The sequence below is a fragment of the Oncorhynchus clarkii genome, chromosome 12 (assembly GCF_045791955.1).
Source record: "Oncorhynchus clarkii lewisi isolate Uvic-CL-2024 chromosome 12, UVic_Ocla_1.0, whole genome shotgun sequence".
NCBI classification, from domain to species: domain Eukaryota; kingdom Metazoa; phylum Chordata; class Actinopteri; order Salmoniformes; family Salmonidae; genus Oncorhynchus; species Oncorhynchus clarkii.
In genome coordinates this window covers 40,597,912-40,616,961 of record NC_092158.1, presented here as the reverse complement: position 1 = coordinate 40,616,961, position 19,050 = coordinate 40,597,912, and the positions used below count along the sequence as shown (strand labels likewise).

The following is a 19,050-nucleotide window of genomic DNA, read 5'->3' as shown; positions in this document are numbered from 1 at the left end:
CTTTACCTCTATCAAAAGGGTGTGAGTTTGAGCATTTGTCCATTAGGCCTATGGATTTATTTTAATTTTAAATCAGCATGAATTAGATGAGCAATAAAAGCCCCACTTTTATTCCATAGGCTGGGATCTTCACTATGCAGCTGCTGCAAGAGCGCATTTTTCACTGGCTGTCCACTGGTTTCAAAAACAATGATTGATAGGCAGCTTAACTTCTTGAATTCAACCATTATTGGGTTCAAATACACATTTACTTTTGTGAACAGCCATCCACAACAGCCACAATCCGAAAAGCAAAAATAGCTAAATGAGAGCAGCAGTGCAATTCACATCAATGACCTATGTAGATATCAATAATAAGTGATATCCGTATCCCCGTAGACTACACCACTGCTGTCATCCTTACCGCCAAGCATTTATTCAAGTTGGATAATCTTTTGGAAGACATAGCTTGGACTGTAGCCTACAAGTCTATTCATGCTCTTTTTCCATGATCCATCTAACACATTTGGTGTGTCATCATAGTGGTCTCTGACTTGTGGTCAGACTCTCAGGTGGAACAAACTTAAAAGTTGTGGCTTTTTTCAATGCTGTTTTGAATGTTATTGAGAAAACAGAGAAGTGTCAGATTTTTTTCCACAAATATCCTTTCTGAATTTAAAAGTGATCTAGTTTTTCAAAAGTATTTATAATCTGATTACAATATTTTAGCTGGTAAAAGATTACAGTTGCCGTTTTTTTGTCATCCCTTACATGTAACTGATTACATGTAACCATTATTTTAGGGATGCAGATATATTGGTGAACATATCGGAATCTGCGATATTAGCTGAACATCGGTATCGGCCTGATGTCTACTTTAACCGATGTGCAAAACCTATTTCAAAGCTGACATGCATACCTATATAAGGTAGGTAGGTACACATGCAACACAGCATTCCTAACTTAGCCCAAAATGTATCCTGTGTGGATCAAGCAGTCATTTGAAAGAGTAAGAACATTTCAGCAAGACAACTGCAAAGGTGAAATCCATTAAGGCCAAGATAATGGAATTCATTGCCCTTGACAGTCAACCATACTCTGTAGTGGGTAATATTGGCTTTCGTGACTGGTCGAGTACCAGTACACACTACCAAGTGGCTATTTTTCCAGATGTTGCCCTACCGGAGTTGCACAGTAGTCACTGCTATTAGCTTTACAACATATTATGGAACGGTCTTTGCGTGTCAAAAAAAAGATACACGTCACATAACACTATTTGATGTGCCGAATAAGCTTTTAATATGAACGTCAAATAACACCGTTGTATTGTAGAATGTTGTGTTCTGAATTTGCACTTGCAAGCCAAGCGCCACCACTACTATTAGTACTATCAAAGCTGTACAAAAACGTCTGCAAGCAAGCAAACACTGGCCACGAACGATGCGTTACAATACCGTGTTGGTAAAAAAGCCGTATTTGTTCGACAGCAACTTTTGGGGTAGCTCCAATACAACCAGCCTGAAAACAATGACCAGTATAAACTGCAGTCATTAACATTACTCTTAGCAATGATTTAGGAATCCTTGTGAGTAAGTATTAGCTAGATAGCTACTTGTTGTTCGCCTATTGAAAATGAACTTCAGTTCATGAAAATAAATAGCTAGCCAGCTACTTAACCCGGTTACCCAAAGCTATAAGCAGTCAGCTAGCTTCATCTGGCTAGTGAGGCTCCACCGGGTTATGTGTTGTAAAGCTAGCCACAATAAGGATTAGGCACAATAGTGGAATTTGCGGTTTGCCTTCAAAATAAAAGTAGCTATTTGAAAGTGGAGGTTACAATTGGTGGATTCATGCCATATTTAGACTAGATAATGTTAAACAATGAAAATGGGTATCAGTCTACTCTGTGACACACACAGAACACAACTGTGAAGAGTTTATGCAAATATTAGTGTTGTAGCTCTTATCATGGGACTGACTGTGTGAAATCCCCTCCCAGTCAGTCAATTGTGTGTATTGACATTCAAATTGCACTGTACAGCTTTACCTAACAATTGGGTATCAACGAAATGGGATATTTCTACTCAATATCCAATATATTTTTCCCCAATGTCCTCCTCAGAGTTATCAGACTCCAAAACATCCACTCAGTATTGTTGAATAGTACTCAGAATAGTGTTCAATACACACAGGTTGACAATAAACGTGGCTCAATTCACAGTTGTTTCAGAGTCCCGCAATAAGAGCTACGACGCTAATGTTTTCTGGGTGTCACTGAGTAGTCTGATACCTTCATTGATCAACAATCCATAGGTAAGGCTGTACAGTGAAATAAGAATGCTGCCAATGCAATTCTAAAGTATATTGCATCCAGTGTGATTTCAACAGATTTGTGAAATTAACAAATGGTCTTTTGTTGATTTTTATATAACATTCCAACCTCGTTTAGCATGATCTATGGCATAATTCTATTTGTATTAATTTGCATCACTATCAATGACACTTTTATTTTGAAGGCTAAACGCAAATTCCACTCTTGTGGCTCATCCTTATTGTTGCTAGCTACACATAGATGGGTCCGACCACCATTTAATGAAATAATAAATGTTATAAATTGGGGTTGTTTTAGATGATGACACCTACTAAATTAATTTGTCGTTTTGCTATCTTTTTGGAGAACAATGTTTGCATCCATGAGCTAGCTAGCTTTTTTTATGACCAGCACTGTAGGTGCGCGAGACAACTTTACCAGCATCATAGCATACATATCGATGAATCGTTGTGACATATGAAATACGAGTGATAGTGTAATCAATGTGTAATAACTACGTTAAAAAAATATTAAGTAAGGCGTTAAATTATGTGATGTGTAGTCATATTCAGGTCCTGATTGGTCAACAAGTTTATTTGACACGTCAAATACGTCTATCTTTTTTGACATGCAAAGACTCAGACGGCGTTCCATAGAAATCCTGGTTGAGAATGAAACAACAGAACAAATGAACACCAAAACAGCACTGCAAGTTAGTGAAAGAAATAGGTTTTGATTGTGTTTTACTGGTAATGGAGACATACGTAAATGCCAACAAAATAACTTTTTGGTCAGTGTGGTGTGTGTGTAACCTTTATTTAACTAGTCAAAATAAAGTATATAGCTAGGTATCATCATCTAACAATTACATTTTGGGCTGATACCAATATTTTCCTTGCCAAAAAAAAACGATACCTATAACTGATATTTAACATTTTAGCAGCCTTTAAAGCATTCTAGTACAGTTAAATAGTTAACACACACATGGGCGCAGCAGTCTACGGCACTGCATCTCGGTGCAAGAGGCATCACTACAGTTCCTGGTTCGAGTCCAGGATGTATCACATCCGCCCGTGATTGTGCCCAGCGTCGTCCGGGTTTGGCCAGGATAGGCCGTCATTGTAAATAAGAATTTGTTCTTAATCGACTTGCCTAGTTAAATAAAGGTTAAATAAAATAATAAACATGTAATCCGTTACTCCCCAACCCTGGCTGTAACGTAACAACATGTGGAAAAGGTCAAGAGGTCTGAATACTTTCCGAATGCACTGTACATTGTGTTTGTTTATTTCTCACTTCCCATGGTGTTGCACTACTTCCTGGCTGCACAGCTTACCAGCCCTGCTGACCTCACGAGCAGATTAACAGCTGACCTCCCTGTGTGATCAGACCAATGGCTGGGGGGACTGTGGGGGTGGGGGTGGGGGTGGGTGGGGGGGCCTTTGGTCCGCAGCTGGACAGCAGGCGCCCTGCCAGTTCGCCTTGACATCACCGGAGAGGCACCACAGCACCAGCTTTACCACTCAAAAAGCTATCCTGCTTCTTTTTTTTTTGTTGATAGCTGCTCGTTATATCTCATGTGGAAGATGATCTGAAACTGAGAACAAATACTAGCATCTCTATTCAGGTATGGTTTAGTTTGTTTCTTTCTTTTGGCAGTTAGTTGTGATGACTCTCCTTAATGTACAGACATACATACCTCCATCCTCTACTTTCCTCCTCTGTTTGTATTTTTAAAGTTTCCCTGGTTGTTCTAGCTAATTCCTTCTCGTGTTGGTCTGGTTATATGGAGGTTGTTGTAAGGTTACAACTGAAAAAGGGACTTTATTTTTTTTACAGTTATGTAACTTTTAGTAATGAGCCACACATCTCAGAATTGGTGAAGCCCCATCTGTGTAAAATCAACACATTTATGAAGATGTTGTTAAACATTAGCGACACATCATAAATGTCGCATCTCAACTATTCTACAGATAAGGGTTTATTATACATCTCTAGATTTTCCTCTACATCATTCGGAGTGCAAGCCTTAATTAGCGCTGTTGATTACAATGCCTTGGGCAGTTCATGGTCTACTGCACTCTGGAGTCAGAGTCGATATTGACGTGTTCCAAAATCCTACACGCAGCACGTCTGCTGCTACGAGCTGTTTGGCGGACCAGTAGAGGATAGAGTGACAACACAAACAGTAACAGTGACCGCAAGAAATAATAGAGACTTGCCCAGGGTTTATTTGACCACATCTGGGGAAAAACAATTACCTAAAACCCTCGTAACTACGAGAAAGACGGTAATCTCCTCAAAATCCATCACCGTGCTCCTTGGTTGTTCCCAGATTAATTTAAAGGGATTAGTCATAATCCTGGATTTTTAATTAGATCCAGCAGAGACCGATGATATCACACGACGCACGTCACATTAGAATGATCTGAAAGGTCATCGGGTTGGGATGAGAGGGGGGGGGGGGGGGGGGGGTGATGTAAGAAATTATACTGAGGGAGAGGTAACCATCTGGTGGAAGAAGTCCCTCCGTATCAGAGATCTGTCATACACCCACTGACACACAGCTGGATTTAACGTTCTAGCAATCCCTCAAATTTCACATACAGCGTATGACTAAATTATCAGGACAAAAGGAAGTAAGTTCAACCAGTATTGCCTGGTGGAAGAGTTTCATTTAGTCTCCCCTTTCCTCTGTGGTGGTGGTTGTTAATTGTGTGACAACTCTCAATCAGATTCTATTGCTTCAACAGGAACACGAAATCAACTTCCTGAGCCCTCGGCAGCTCAGCTGCCACACAGAGCACAGGAATCTACAGTAGTCTCTGTGATGGTTTCCACCATGATGTGTAGCAGGGTGACATTACACGAGCCCCATAATGGAGACCACAGGAGTCCTATGAGAATTGCCCCTCGCAGGAACTCTATTCCCCCAACAAAGGCTCTCACAGCCAAACATCTCCTGGCATACCCTAGACCACCCCCAGAGTCAACGCGCTTTACCCCATATCCAAAGAAGGTAACTATTGCAGAGTCAATTTCATTAATTTGTGTTTTGGGATATTGTTCAGTGGGTTGTGTTTACACTGGACACTCTGTTTCCATCACAAATACATTGTAGATCATGTATGTAATGTACAAGTCAGTCAATTGATATATTTATATATATATGTATATATATTTTTTTAGGTTGTAGCAAAAACCAACATGGCCGTGATGATGCTCCACTCCAGAAGAGCCTCTCTCTTCCCCAGCACAAATAACAACTTCCCAGCTCTCCCACCCCAGCTAGTCCCCTCTGCATCCCCCCAGTCACATCCCAAGAGCCCAGCCCCGCATAGGGTTGTTGCAGGATTGATCAGCCGGGAGGTAGACACCGGCCAGTACATCATTCCCACTGAGGAGCCAGAGGAGCCTGTCACTGCTCATCATGCTCACCGCAGACGCCACCTCAAGCGCTTCAGCTCCAGGTGGTACTCAGGTGCTCCTTCTGGTGGCCCCTTTGATAGCACCCATAGCCCCAACCAAGGTACAAGTGGTGAGAACAAGCCCCACAAGCCGCGCTGCAAACTTCTAGGTGAAGGGAGGCCAAATTACGGTACCGCCAACAAGCAGCGTCAACGCTATGTCACCAAAGACGGGAAGTGCCAGGTGAACCTGGGCCCCATCGAGGACAAGAGCCGTTTCCTCTCGGACATCTTCACCACTCTGGTGGACCTGAAGTACCGCTGGTTCCTCTTTGTCTTTACCATGTGCTACATTGTTACGTGGGTGGCCTTCGCAGAGATCTACTTCCTAGACGCCTGGCTGAGGGATGACGTGGCCCACGTCCATGACCCGCAATGGCAGCCGTGCTTCGAGAACGTGGACAGTTTCATCTCCGCCCTGCTTCTGTCGGTGGAGAGCCAGAGGACCATTGGCTACGGCTCCAGATTGGTGACGGCCAACTGCATGGAGGGAGTGGTTCTCCTCATGGCCCAGTCTATCATTGGCTCAATCATTGACGCCCTCATGGTCGGCTGCATGTTCGTCAAAATCTCCAGGCCTCAGAAAAGGGCCCAGACTCTGATCTTCAGCAAACACTGTGTCATATCGGAGCGTGACGAGAAACTCTGCCTTCTCTTCCGCATTGGAGACCTGAGGGCGAGTCACATGGTGGACGCCAAGATTCGAGCCAAGCTTATTAAGTCCAGACAGACCAAGGAAGGGGAGTTCATACCACTGGAGCAGTCAGAGATCAACCTGGGCTACGATACCGGAGGAGACAGGCTTCTGTTGGTTGAGCCTCAGACCATCACCCATGTCATCAATGAAAGCAGTCCCTTCTGGGAAATAGGGGCTGAGCGTCTGACAAGGGAGAGATTTGAGATCATCATCATTCTGGAGGGAATCGTGGAGGCATCAGGTTGGTTGGCTTTGAATGTTAGAATGTGATATGTCAAATCATTTGAACAAGTTTTAATGTCTTCATGTCTGTAACTGTAGCATAAGAGCTAGATGTGTAAAGATGAAACATTTCATAATTGCCTTGCTGTGCTGTCTCCTTTGTGTTGTAGGTATGACATGCCAAGCCAGAACTTCCTATACTGAGGAGGAGATTCTGTGGGGCCACAGATTTGAATCCTGCATGTCTCTGGAGAAAGGGTCTTACCGGGTGGACAATGGTGCATTTGATAAAACCTTCCCAGTACATACCCTCACCCTTAGTGCTAAAGAGAAGAGTGATGAAAAAGAAGACGAGGTCCTCTTTTAGATCAGTACTATACACACTGAGCAAACAGCCCTTGTATTAATGGAATTTCAAGGCCAATACTTGTGAATGCCTAGGTTTCCCTCCATAAAATTAACTTTCCTGTTGTCTCTAATATTGTGGACAAACATTCTCCAAGAATTACACATTGACATGCTAATCTACAGTGCATTCGGAAAGTATTCAGACCCCTTGACTTTTTCCACATTTTGTTACATAACAGCCTTATTCTAAAATGTATTAAATTGTTTTTTTCCCCTCAATCTACACACAATACCCCATAAGGACAAAGCAAAAGTTTTTTTGTCAATTTGTAAATATCACATTTACATAAGTATTTAGACCCTTTACTAAGTACTTTGTTGAAGTACCTTTGACAAAGATTACAGCCTAGAGTCTTCTTGGGTATGACGCTACAAGCTTGGCACACAAGTATTTGGGAGTTTCTCCCATTCTCCTCTGCGGATCCTCTCAAGCTCTCAGGTTGGATGGGGACCATCGCGGCATAGCTATTTTCAGGTATCTCCAGAGATGTTCGATCGGTTTCAAGTTCAGGCTCTGGCTGGGCCATTCAAAGACATTCAAAGACTTGTCCTGACGCCACTCCTGAGTTGTCTTGGCTGTGTGCTTAGGGTCGTTGTCCTGTTGGAAGGTGAACCTTCACCCCAGTCTGAGGTCCATGGAGCAGGTTTTCATCAAGGATCTCTCTGTACTTTGCACCGTTCATCTTTCCCTCGATCCTGACTAGTCTCCCAGTCCCTGCTGCTGAAAAACATCCCCACAGCATGATGCTGCCACCACCATGCTTCACTGTAGGGATGGTGCCAGGTTTACTCCAGATGTGACACTTGGCATTCAGGCCAAAGAGTTCAATCTTTGTTTTCAAGGCCCTTCTCCCCTGATTGCTCAGTTTGGCCGGGCGGCCAGCTCCAGGAAGAGTCTTAGTGTTATCCAATTCTTAACTTTAAGAAGGATGGAGGCCACTGTGTTCTTGGGGACCTTCAATTCTGCAGAAAGGTTTTGGTACCCTTCCCTAGATCTGTGCCTTCGACACAATCCTGTCTCGGAGCTCTACGCACAATTCCTTTGATTTCATGGCTTGGTTTTTGCTCTGACATGCAATGTCAACTGTGGGAACTTATATAGACAGGTGTGTGCCTTTCCAAATCATGTTGCGGGTGGACTCCAACCAAGTTATAGAAATATCAAGGATGATCAATGGAAACAGGATGCACCTGAGCTCAATTTCGAGTCTCATAGCAAAGGGTCTGAATACCTATGTAAATAAGGTGTTATGTGTTTTATTTTTAATACATTTGCAAAAATGTCTAAAACCATGTTTTCTCTCTGTCATGGGGTATTGTGTGTAGATTGATTAATTCTTTTTTATAATCACTTTTAGAATAATGCTTTAACGTAACAAAATGTAGGAAAAGGGAAGGGGTCTGAATACTCACCGAATACACTGTACACTCTTAACCATAATTTGAACTTTGTTGACAGTGACAGCATTCATGTGGGTGATTTACAAAGAAGTTATCCAATCCTGGTTAAGTGTCGAAATGAGTATGCAGCCATGACTCCATGCGTTGTTACTTTACAATACTGTTTATTTATCTGTGTGTCTAGTTTATGGTTTATAATGGATAGTTGTAGTTATGTGTTAACTGCTACCTCCTAAATCATAGAATTATGTCTCCTGCTCCCCTCTTGTTTTTGTCAGACTTGTTACATCTTAAGTCTGTTTGTTTTAAATCATAATGTGCTAAGTACTGCACAAATATTGTTCCTTATTTGTAGTCACTTGTATTTTCATGGTGATCATGAATGCATGATGATGTAGTGATACGGCCATTATGATTCAAAATGTGATACATTTGAAGGATGTCAGTGTCGTAAATCTGTTTCTATATTATATGTACTCTATCCTAATACGCAAATGTATTACACATATCAGTCCTATGCAGTGCCTTGAAATGTGTCCTCCCACAGTTTTCAAATATGCCTTTTGACACATTAAACTTGGATTTTTGTCCTTTCACATAAAGGGACTCATGATTTATAGTTTATAATAGGTTCCAGCTCTGTATATCCAAGAAAAAGTTGTGAAATACGCCAAATGCTGCTTTTATCACATAAATGGCCCTCCCCTTGAGAGTACAACTCTTCTCCAATTATCTACTGTAGTTGCTGATTTATCAATAGATTAGAATAGATCAATTATTGTCAATTTGATTCGAACATACTCTTTTTTTTTCTAACACTCCCAGTCCAGACATGCAAAGGGTCAGTCAGTCATGGTGCAGCACCCCTGGTAGGAGAGCCATTTGCCTTGCTCAAGGGCACAACAGTAGTGATTCATAGCTGGGATCAGACCAGCAGCCCTCCAATTTCCTATTTTTCTTGCACGTAGCAACATTATTTGTTGGGCCATCGTGTCTTATCAGGTTTCTAACCTGTCCACAGGTAAGACAACTGAACAATACCATGATGATGGGGTGGCAGGTAGCCTAGTGGTTCGAGCATTGGACTAGTAACCGATAGGTTGCCAGATCGAATCCCCGACAAGGTAAAAATCTGTTGTTCTGCCCCTGAACAAGGTCCTAGGCCGTCATTGAAAATAAGAATTTGTTTGTAAATGATACTGTAACTTGACATGCTATGGACCATGGTTTGTTCATTATTGCTTTTTTGGTTCAGTATAACTTCTACTGAAAATGCATTTCCACACTCAAGTCATGATATTAGTCCTTTCACATAAGGGGAAGCATTATTTGGTAGTTGAAGTTTTGGAAATATTTCTGCCCTAGTCTAGACAAGGGGTTCCTAAACTTTTTCACTCAGGCCCCCCTTCCAGCATTGAGGAATCTATGGGCACAAGCACTGTTCATGACAAACTGTTCACACCCCTCTTGTTGGAGACATTTTTGCAGTTTAAAGCCCTTTTCCTTGCAATTTTATACATTTTGCCATGTCTGTGTATTCGAGTAAATGAAACATTACAACAAAATCTAGGTTTTAAAAAAAACTATCGCTGACATGGGCTAGTCGATCTGGACATGTCTGCAAGTTATCGATGGCTCTCTAAGGTATGCAATGACTAACACATGACAACAGGAAAACTGAAGATGCACTACCCAAATCAAATCAAATTTTCAAAATCAGCCACTACCCAATTTCGAAATTGCACCTTGTGCATTTTACTAAGCCCTTTTTGCCCTCAGAACAGCCTTTAAAAATAATAATAATCCAAGCTTGATAATGAGTTGGTTATTTCAGTCGGCTGTGGAGTGCTAGGGCAAAAAAACAGGGGGACAGGACCGAGTTTGGCAAACCCTCCTCTAGGCTGGGCGTATAACGAAGTGGAACGCAGATTTGATTGGTTATTGTGAGCGGGCTTCTTCAACCTGCACACAGCCCTGAAGGATTTTGGTGCTAGCCAGCTAGCTGTTCTTCAATTATGGCATCTTTCGTGACAGAAGTCCTTGCTAGTTCTGGTAAACTTGAAAAAGAAGATCTCAATTGTAAAATAAGCAAGCTGTCACGGAAAGTAGAAGAAACTAAGGTAAGCAAGCGATTTAGCTAACGTTACCTAGCCCGCGAAATAATCAAAACATTCGGCTAACTTTTACACAAAGCTATCTAGCTCATTGTATATAACGTGATTTTATCGTTCGAACTCGTTTAAAATATTTGGTTTCATCGTTCGAAACAGTCTTGCTAAATTGTTATGCTAACTACCCCGATTGGCTGTCTTATTAAGTAATTGTTAGCCTAACTAACGTTAGCTGCTAACTATGGTTAGCTAGATGCCAACAGCCTTGTTGGTGGCAGCTAGGTGTCCCATTGTGTGGTGAACAACATTACATTAGCGCGAGCATAGTGGAAATTCTGGAATCGGCGGGTTGTCTTCAAAATAAAAGTCCCCATTGAAACAGATGCAAACGTATAAAAAATAATCGAATCATGCCACAATTGACCCTTCGCTAAGCCCCGCCCCAGAATATTTGGAAACCAATCGCAGCTGTGACAGAAACTGTCATCCAGTCCAACATTTCCGTAGTCGTGCACAGTCAACTCCGACTACTGTGGTTGCTGTCAACTCTTGCTCGACTCCCAAAACACGCTAAAATGAATGCGCGCACACAAACTCCACGTCATTATTGCCGAATACTACTCGTAAGACTACGTTTGCGTTTTAGAGTACTGACATGAGCAACCTGCGATTGGCATGATGTTGCTCATTAACTTAGCCTATAAAAGGCCTATTTTGACTATAGGTGATGTGTAGGAACTATAACGTAAACTCGTACATCGCCTTGGTCCGTACAATTGCCCCTATTTAAAATAAAATTAACAATTGCCCTTATTTTAGCGCACCAAAAACGTAGTACTTCCAGATCAACTGTAATGTCAATACCATTGTAAAGCACAATTTCTCCCCTTTCCAACAGAATCAATTACATGACCTAAACGCTGCCCGTTTTTGCATAATTCAAGCAGGCAATGAGTCTTTTTAAAAATGGCGGGTGGAGAAGCGAAACTAATGGTGCTAGTGAGAAGGAGAGATGTTGTGTGGGAAAATTGCTTTTTTTCACTCGATCTGTCCACCTTATCACCTTATTGCAGAGCAAGGGGAACCACTACCTCAAGGTCTCAGAGCAAGTGACGTCACAGATTGAAACGGCACTAGCGCCCACCACCACTAACTAGCTAGCCATTTCACATCGGCTACATCTCTGGCAACCGAACTGAAAGAACCAACGACCAGCTGGCTTGGGTAGCAACCCTAGATTTGTGTCGGGACTATATCTTGTGGAAAGATGAAATATTATGGATAAATTAATACAAATAACGTTTTCAATGAAAATGTAAATTATTATTTGTCTTGGGCGTAACACCCGTGCCAATATATCCTCAACACCAGCTTTTATTTTTAAGGCGAACCACCAATTCCACTGTTGCTCACACTCTTGTTCACGACACACACGTCTAGTTGACTACACTAAAGTTACTAGCTAGTTACAAACTAGTAGCTATAACGTTACAGATGAGGATCATGTCAGAAGTAGCTGTACCTACCTAGCTAGCCACACTAGCGCCTTACTAAGCACTTGTCTAGCAATGTGTTCTGAACAAGCTAGCTTAGTAAGAAGCTAGGTTACTAGTTTACTCTCGCACACTATACAACTTTTGATCACTCGTGACCATTCTACCTAGACACCACTGTTCACTGTTCAATGACGTGTCATGGTAGTGCCTACGTACTCTGCCCAAATTGAAAAATACTGTATTGTGCCTCTTTTTTTACCAGGGGTATATTTATGCAATGTTGTATAGCTTTGACTCTTCTCGTCTTTGCCTCACACTTTGATTCTTTCCCTCAATCTCACCATCTGCGTTTCTTCCATAGGAAGAGGTATGTGACATTATTAACAAGAGGTACAATGAGTTCCTACCTAGCATGCAGGGGGCAGAGGCACTTATGGGACAGGCCGAAGAGGTCTCTAAAGAAATTGACATCCTCAAAAGCTGCATTGAGACAGAGGTAAGCTTCACTAACTACTCATGGGTCATGGTTCGCTTTGTGTTTTTGACAGTTGGCAGAGATCTACTGTTGACTGTGTGTGTGTGTGTGTGTGTGTGTGTGTGTGTGTGTGTGTGTGTGTGTGTGTGTGTGTGTGTGTGTGTGTGTGTGTGTGTGTGTGTGTGTGTGTATACAGGTGCAGCATAATCTACATACAGCTGTGACGGAACATGCCAAGCTGAAGCAGCAGCTGGAGAGAAACACTACTGTCATTGCCATGCTCAGGCACCTAGAAGAGGTAGCCTACATCCCTCCTAACTGTAGCTCCAATATGGTCCCCACTGATATCTACACATGGCCCTGTTTCAACTGAATGTAATTTATAATAATGCACAGATTTAGCGCTTGAGTTCGGTCCCTGTGTACCTGGCCCAAGACACGAATTTGGGATGATCGTCAATAATATTGGTACATGTCAAAGCGTATTTACATGTCTTTCTGTTGTCGATTTAGTTTCACATTGCAATGGAGGAGTTTCACAAAGCCCTACTGGAGAAGAAGTATGTCATTTCGGCCACGCAGTTAGAAAAGGCCCGGCACAGTGCAGACGCTCTGAAGGCGTGGAAAGGCTCTGAGCTGCCCCTGCTGAGAGCCCTCAGCTCAGAGCTCACTGTCCAGAGGGAGAACCTCATCTACCATCTGGGGGATGAGTGGAAGAGACTGGCTGTCTGGAAACTGCCTCCTTCCAAAGGTAAAAAGACTCTCCCAGACATTGTGTGGGGGACCCTGGTCTGATGCTTGGCCTCCTAAGCACACGGCTTAATTTATTGACCATGCGATGTTAGTAAGTAGCAGGTAGCCATTCTAGGGCACTTGTATTGAGGATAAGTAAGTTGCCTGAGGGGTATCAGTTGGGGATATAGCATGGTAATCAATTGTTACATGTTTGGATATTATATAGTATCGTTTCGACAATATCCAATTATGATTTTTTCGCTAGTTGGCTATACCTGCATAGCTTGTTATCCATCTTCTTCTTTTTAAATAAGAAGCCAATCATTTATTTCCATGACTGATCAAAACTGGTTTCTCATGGCTCTCTTGTCCCTATACAGCAGACATATGGTGAGCAATATGTTTGGAACATCGAATCGCAATAAAATCACAATATCGAAATACATATCGTATCGGCACCTAACTTATTGTGATAATATCGTGTCTTGAGGTCCCTGGCAATTCCCAGCCCTGCTTGATTCATGTTAACTCAGGTGAACAGTGGTACTGTGTTATGCCACCACAGACACTGATTGTGTGTCCATCTGTCCTCAGAGTCGACGGGGATGAAGTCGTTCCTGAAGATGGAGCTCCAGCTGACCCTAGGCGGGACCAAGGAGCCCCAGCAGAGCCCTCCCCCTCTGCTTTCCTGTATCCTCCAGGCCCTGGCCATCCAAGGGGAACTCCAACACAAGATCAAACTCTTCAGTAAGACCCAGTGTCCAGTCAATTAAAACATTTAAAATAAATGTTTTACTCTAAAGCTGACTACATTTTATTGAAGTTGAACTTGTTGAAACCACCTTGTGAAATACCCCCTTATTATTTGAATAAGGATGATTTTCTGTTTGTATTAATCAGACTATTGAGTTTTAACAATGTGGACCGCCTCTGTTCTGTACATACACTGCGAGGCTGCTTCCATAGCATCCTGTTAGTCCATCATGAGACAGCCAGCCTCTCCCCGCTCTAGGCCAGGTGCTGCTGAAGTACCTGCTGAAGCCCCTGATTACGTACCCCTCTCTGAACGTGGATGTGTCGGAGCAGCAAGGCGAGGGCATCCTACTCTCTCTCCAGTGTGCCGAGACCCCCGAGGAGCACCCAAGTCCCTCGCAGGTCTACACCAAAGTCCTGGTGGTACTCAAGACCCTACACACACACCTGCTAGGTAGGCACTCCTGGTTCCCCACACACAGATTAAGCCTAGTCCGAGACTAAAAAGCTACAGTATTTTAATGGAGAATCTCCATTGGTCATGCTTTTTAGTCCCAAGACTAGGCTTTATCTGTATCTGGGAAACTGGCCCCATGGTCTCTTGTTTAGAAGGATTATTGCGTTTCAATTGAACTAAAAAATATCCTGTGGTCACAGCAAATATGAAAGGAGTTGATATGCCAGCCGCCATTTTAGAGCTGTGCCATTGGCACTATAACGATGCGTCTCTTTTGTTTTGCTTTGCAGACGTATCCGTTGCAGATGTATCAGTTGGCAGGAGAAAAGTGTCTGTCATACTGGGAGACCTGGTATGGCAGGAGATGTCTCATTGCATCATCCATGAGTGCCTCCTGCACTCCATCCCAACCAATAGCAGTCAGCTTGAACAGTACAGTGTGGTATGTATCAAAGGCTAACCACGTACTCTGAATACACCCTTATCAGTCCCTCCAGGATTCTGAGATCAGAATTTTTGTCTCAAAATCAACAATTCCCCGCATATTATGCAAAGGCTTGTAAATTTGACCAATGACCACACTATTTCCGAATCAAATAGCAAAATTCTCACAATATTATTGCATATAACTGACTCATCACAGCAGTACAAAAAGAGGGCTCCCCATTTCAACCAATCTCCACATTTACTGCATAAAATGGCTCAATCAAGCCACACGTCAACCAACTTTTTTCCCCTCGTCAGCAGATATGTGACAAATTAGACAATCTTTGCATTTTGCCATGCAAAATGTCAGAATTGATGAAGCAATGCAGTTTGTTCCTGTTGGTTTTATTGAAGAGATACAAATAACTATATTTTTCAAATGAATAACTTGATATAGACTATGTAAAGAACATTAGCTGCAAAGACGTGCTAGAAAGGAGACTTTTCATTTTGTCATTCATACCACCCTGTACGTTCTCACCCCCAGGTGATCAAAGAGACTGAGGAGTTTGAGAAGTCCCTGAAGGAGATGCAGTACCTCAGGGGAGACGCCACCGAGCTGCTCAAGTACGCCCGGGACATCAACTGCCACTTTGCCAGCAAGAAATGCAAAGACGTGATTGTGGCGGCACGCAAGCTGATGACCTCTGAGATGCACAACACCGTCAAAGTGTGTGATGTTCTCCTACAGTCTATCCATGGTCTTATCTGTGTGGTTTCTATTTATTAGGTACACAGTCACACAGATGACTCTAGATGTACAGTATGTGGTTTCTTGCCACTGCAACATGTGAATGCATGCACTAAATCAGAACCTAAAGATACCCAGAGAAAATGAACACAACTAGGACAGGTGAACTGCTTTGTATCTTGCACTGCAGGTAAATGCACAGAGGTTGGACTTGACTGTACTTCTAACATCACTTCCTGACAACAGATCACACCAGATTCTAAGCAATCAGTCCCCAAGCTACCCAGCCCAGGCTCTGGAGACAACAAGGGCAAGCAGAAGGCCAAGAAGCTTGAGGCGCCCCGGTTGGAGAACGAGAAGCAGCTGGGTGCACTGACGCTGTGCCTGCCTGTGTGTCGCATCAGCGAGTCGGTGCAGCAGCTGATGGAGCTGGCCCTGCACACGCTGTCCGAGGCCGTGGGCAGCTCCAGCCAATGGTACGCTCTCATGTTACCCACTGCACATGATGACATAATATTAATAACTCTTCAGCTTTAGCCCAGTGTTTCCCTGAAGTTTTTAGTTTTGCAAAGATGACACACCCCCCCCCCCTCATTTGTCCCTCGAAGTGCTACCCAACTGTTCTTCACGGTGCGGAATATATTCCAGCTGTTCTATGATGTTGTGCCTACATACCATAAGTGAGTATAGTTAATTTATACTATATTAACGTTTCCCCCCGAGACCGTCTGTCTCACTGACTTCTCTCTGTGTCTGCTCTCCAGAGGGAACCTACTCAAGTTCCCCCACCTGGCAGCCATCCAGCACAACAATTGCATGTACATCGCCCACCACCTGCTCACCCTCGGCCACCAGTTCAGGCCACACCTGCCCGACCCCCTCAGCGAGGGCGCTGCCACCTTCGTGGACCTGGTGCCCGGCTTCAGGAAACTGGGTAAGGGAATGAGCGTGTCCCATGGCTTGCCGAGCATTAAAATGGCTACACTCCTGATGGGCTTTTGTGGGGGTTGAACTGCTGTTGTTTTTATTTCCAAAAAGGATGATGAGACCAGGGAGATTTGAGACAAATCATCTTCTAGAGACATCCCAACTCCAGTTTTGGTGAAAGGAGAATACCTTTCTAGCTATCTGACTCTGTAGCTGTGTTCCCCAGGCGCTCAGTGCTTCCTGGCCCAGCTGAACGTCCAGAGAGCAGAGATGCTGGAGCGTCTCTCCACGGCACGCAACTTCTCCAACCTGGATGACGAGGAGAACTACTCCGCAGCCAGCAAGGCTGTCAGGCAGGTCGGTGTTCAAGTGAACCAGCAGTATAGCTGAAAGAGATCTACAATTGTTCATATGATGACTGTAGCCATAAATATGGCATTAGATCTCCAGTATTTTCAAAGAAGTTGTCTCAAATGGCAACTATCAAAGATTCTAGAATGGTGAGTTAAGCATCAGTTAAAGGGATAGTTCAGGGGAAATTTATGTTTTGATCAAACTTTGAAGGAAGCATGATTAGCATAGCAGGAGGCCATCAATTGTTGGGACGATGCTAATTATACTAACTCGTGCCTGTGGCAAAAGTAAACAACGGATGATTGTGGATGTTGTCACTACTGGCCTACAAGACAACTCAAGGTAAGAGGAATTTGCCCCAAACAACTTTTGGCTGAACTATCTCTTTAAGCTTCAGATCAAAAGTTAGAAATGCTTGGCTTGTATCAAATGCACAGTTAGAATTATTACAGGATGTGGTCACTGTTCCATCACTGAAAATGACTTGTTTCATTTGCAGGTCATCCATCAGCTGAAGAGGCTGGGCACAGTCTGGCAAGATGTTCTACCAGTCAACATATACTGTAAAGCCATAGGGACTCTACTCAACACTGCCATCTCAGAGCTGATTGCCAAAATCATGATGCTGGAGGTGAGGGCAGGTTCTCATTTGATCATGTGACTTGTTTTCTCCATGATTTTACAGAGGGCACATTATTGTTCATCTTGGTTGAATGAGTGGTCTTCCTCATCCTATGGTTTCTATGCAATTTGCTCCTCTAGGATATCTCCACTGAAGATGGGGAGCACCTACACATCCTCTGTCAGACTATTATCGAGGAAGGACCCCTGGTGTTCATTCCTCTGCCTGAGGAGAGCAAGAACAAGAAGTACCAGGAGGAGGTATCCGTGTACGTGACAAAGTGGATCACCTTCAAGGAGCTGGTCATAGTGCTGCGAGCTAACCTGCAGGAGATAGTCGACAGGTACAAAAAAAGGGAGCTTCTCAAATCACCATTAAAGCGATTTCATTTTCATCATCATAAAAAAGTAAATGTATCTATAGTGGTCGTGTGTACACTTTTGGAATTGTGGTTGTCGTTTTATTGGTATACCACTGAGTACTCTGATTTGTCTTTGTTTCCTGTCTGAAGGTGGGCGGAGGGCAAAGGACCTCTGGCACTGGAGTTCTGTAGTTCCGAGATGAAAAGCCTGATTCGAGCTTTGTTCCAGAACACTGAGAGGCGGGCGGTGGCTCTCAGCAAAATCAAAGACTTTTGATTCCAACAAACAACCCTAATATGCACAGCACTTTCCTTCACTGCTGTGGAAAAGTGTTCATTAATATCTTAATGCCTAGTTGTGAACTTAAATGCAATATATGCCATTGTATACGATAACTGTGGCATATAAACTGCTGTTTTAAAATCCCAATAACGCTTCTACTTTCAGCAAAGCCATTAATGCAATGAGGACAAGCTCTACCACATTACTGCAAAAGGCTAGGGCTATTGCCTTTCATGAAACTGTGTTTTCTTTCTCCAATATTTCATAAAGTTATTTGTACCTGAAACTGCATTCTGAATGAGCACTATGTGAACTGAAACGTTCAGATGGGACATTTCTACATGTCTCTTCTACCATGATAATCCAAATGCTTTACTATTTTTCTTAATGTTACGTGCTTGGATTTTTTTTGTTGTGTACTTAGAAATTACATTGTGAGTTGATAATGCAGGAATATGGTTGAAGAAGTGCTGGTAGCTACATGGAGCAACCGGTACATCTATCAGTTAATGTATATTTTAGTTATGCGATAAATTATAATTTCCTATCAAATTCAACAAGCTAGGGTAGTATTCATTAAGTTGAAAAACTTTTCGTCTGTTGCAAAAATGTTGCAACAAATAATTTACTCAACCCTCATCAGCGTGACAAACTGTTGTGTTGGTCAATGGAAGTTGTAGTAAATTTACATTTTATGGTTTCTACTCATTGTCATTTCAATCCATATAGTCTGCGACGTGTTTGGCGTGAAGTTCACATCTATAAATGATTGATTCTTCCATGCTAAGAAGTGGAGTGAAGTCTGCGTTTCTTT

At 42.8% G+C, this 19,050-nt stretch overlaps 2 protein-coding genes across 2 annotated transcripts; both read left to right on the top strand.

The window, feature by feature from the left end:
- Positions 1–5,065: 5,065 nt before the first annotated feature.
- LOC139423202 (G protein-activated inward rectifier potassium channel 4-like) lies at positions 5,066–7,043 on the top strand. The gene is made up of 3 exons (XM_071174933.1): positions 5,066–5,309; positions 5,480–6,695; positions 6,847–7,043. Exons 1-3 carry the CDS (start codon positions 5,121–5,123, stop codon positions 7,041–7,043), a joined length of 1,602 nt encoding a protein of 533 aa, XP_071031034.1. The 5' UTR covers positions 5,066–5,120.
- Positions 7,044–10,422: 3,379 nt separating this feature from the next.
- On the top strand, positions 10,423–19,023 carry LOC139423201 (centromere/kinetochore protein zw10 homolog). Its single transcript, XM_071174931.1, has 15 exons — positions 10,423–10,605; positions 12,454–12,588; positions 12,764–12,865; positions 13,081–13,318; positions 13,897–14,049; positions 14,315–14,509; positions 14,803–14,954; positions 15,486–15,668; positions 15,936–16,165; positions 16,298–16,369; positions 16,454–16,623; positions 16,843–16,973; positions 17,470–17,601; positions 17,733–17,935; positions 18,104–19,023. The coding sequence occupies exons 1-15, from the start codon at positions 10,501–10,503 to the stop codon at positions 18,228–18,230; spliced, it is 2,328 nt and encodes a 775-aa protein (XP_071031032.1). The 5' UTR covers positions 10,423–10,500; the 3' UTR covers positions 18,231–19,023.
- The last annotated feature ends 27 nt before the right edge of the window (positions 19,024–19,050 follow it).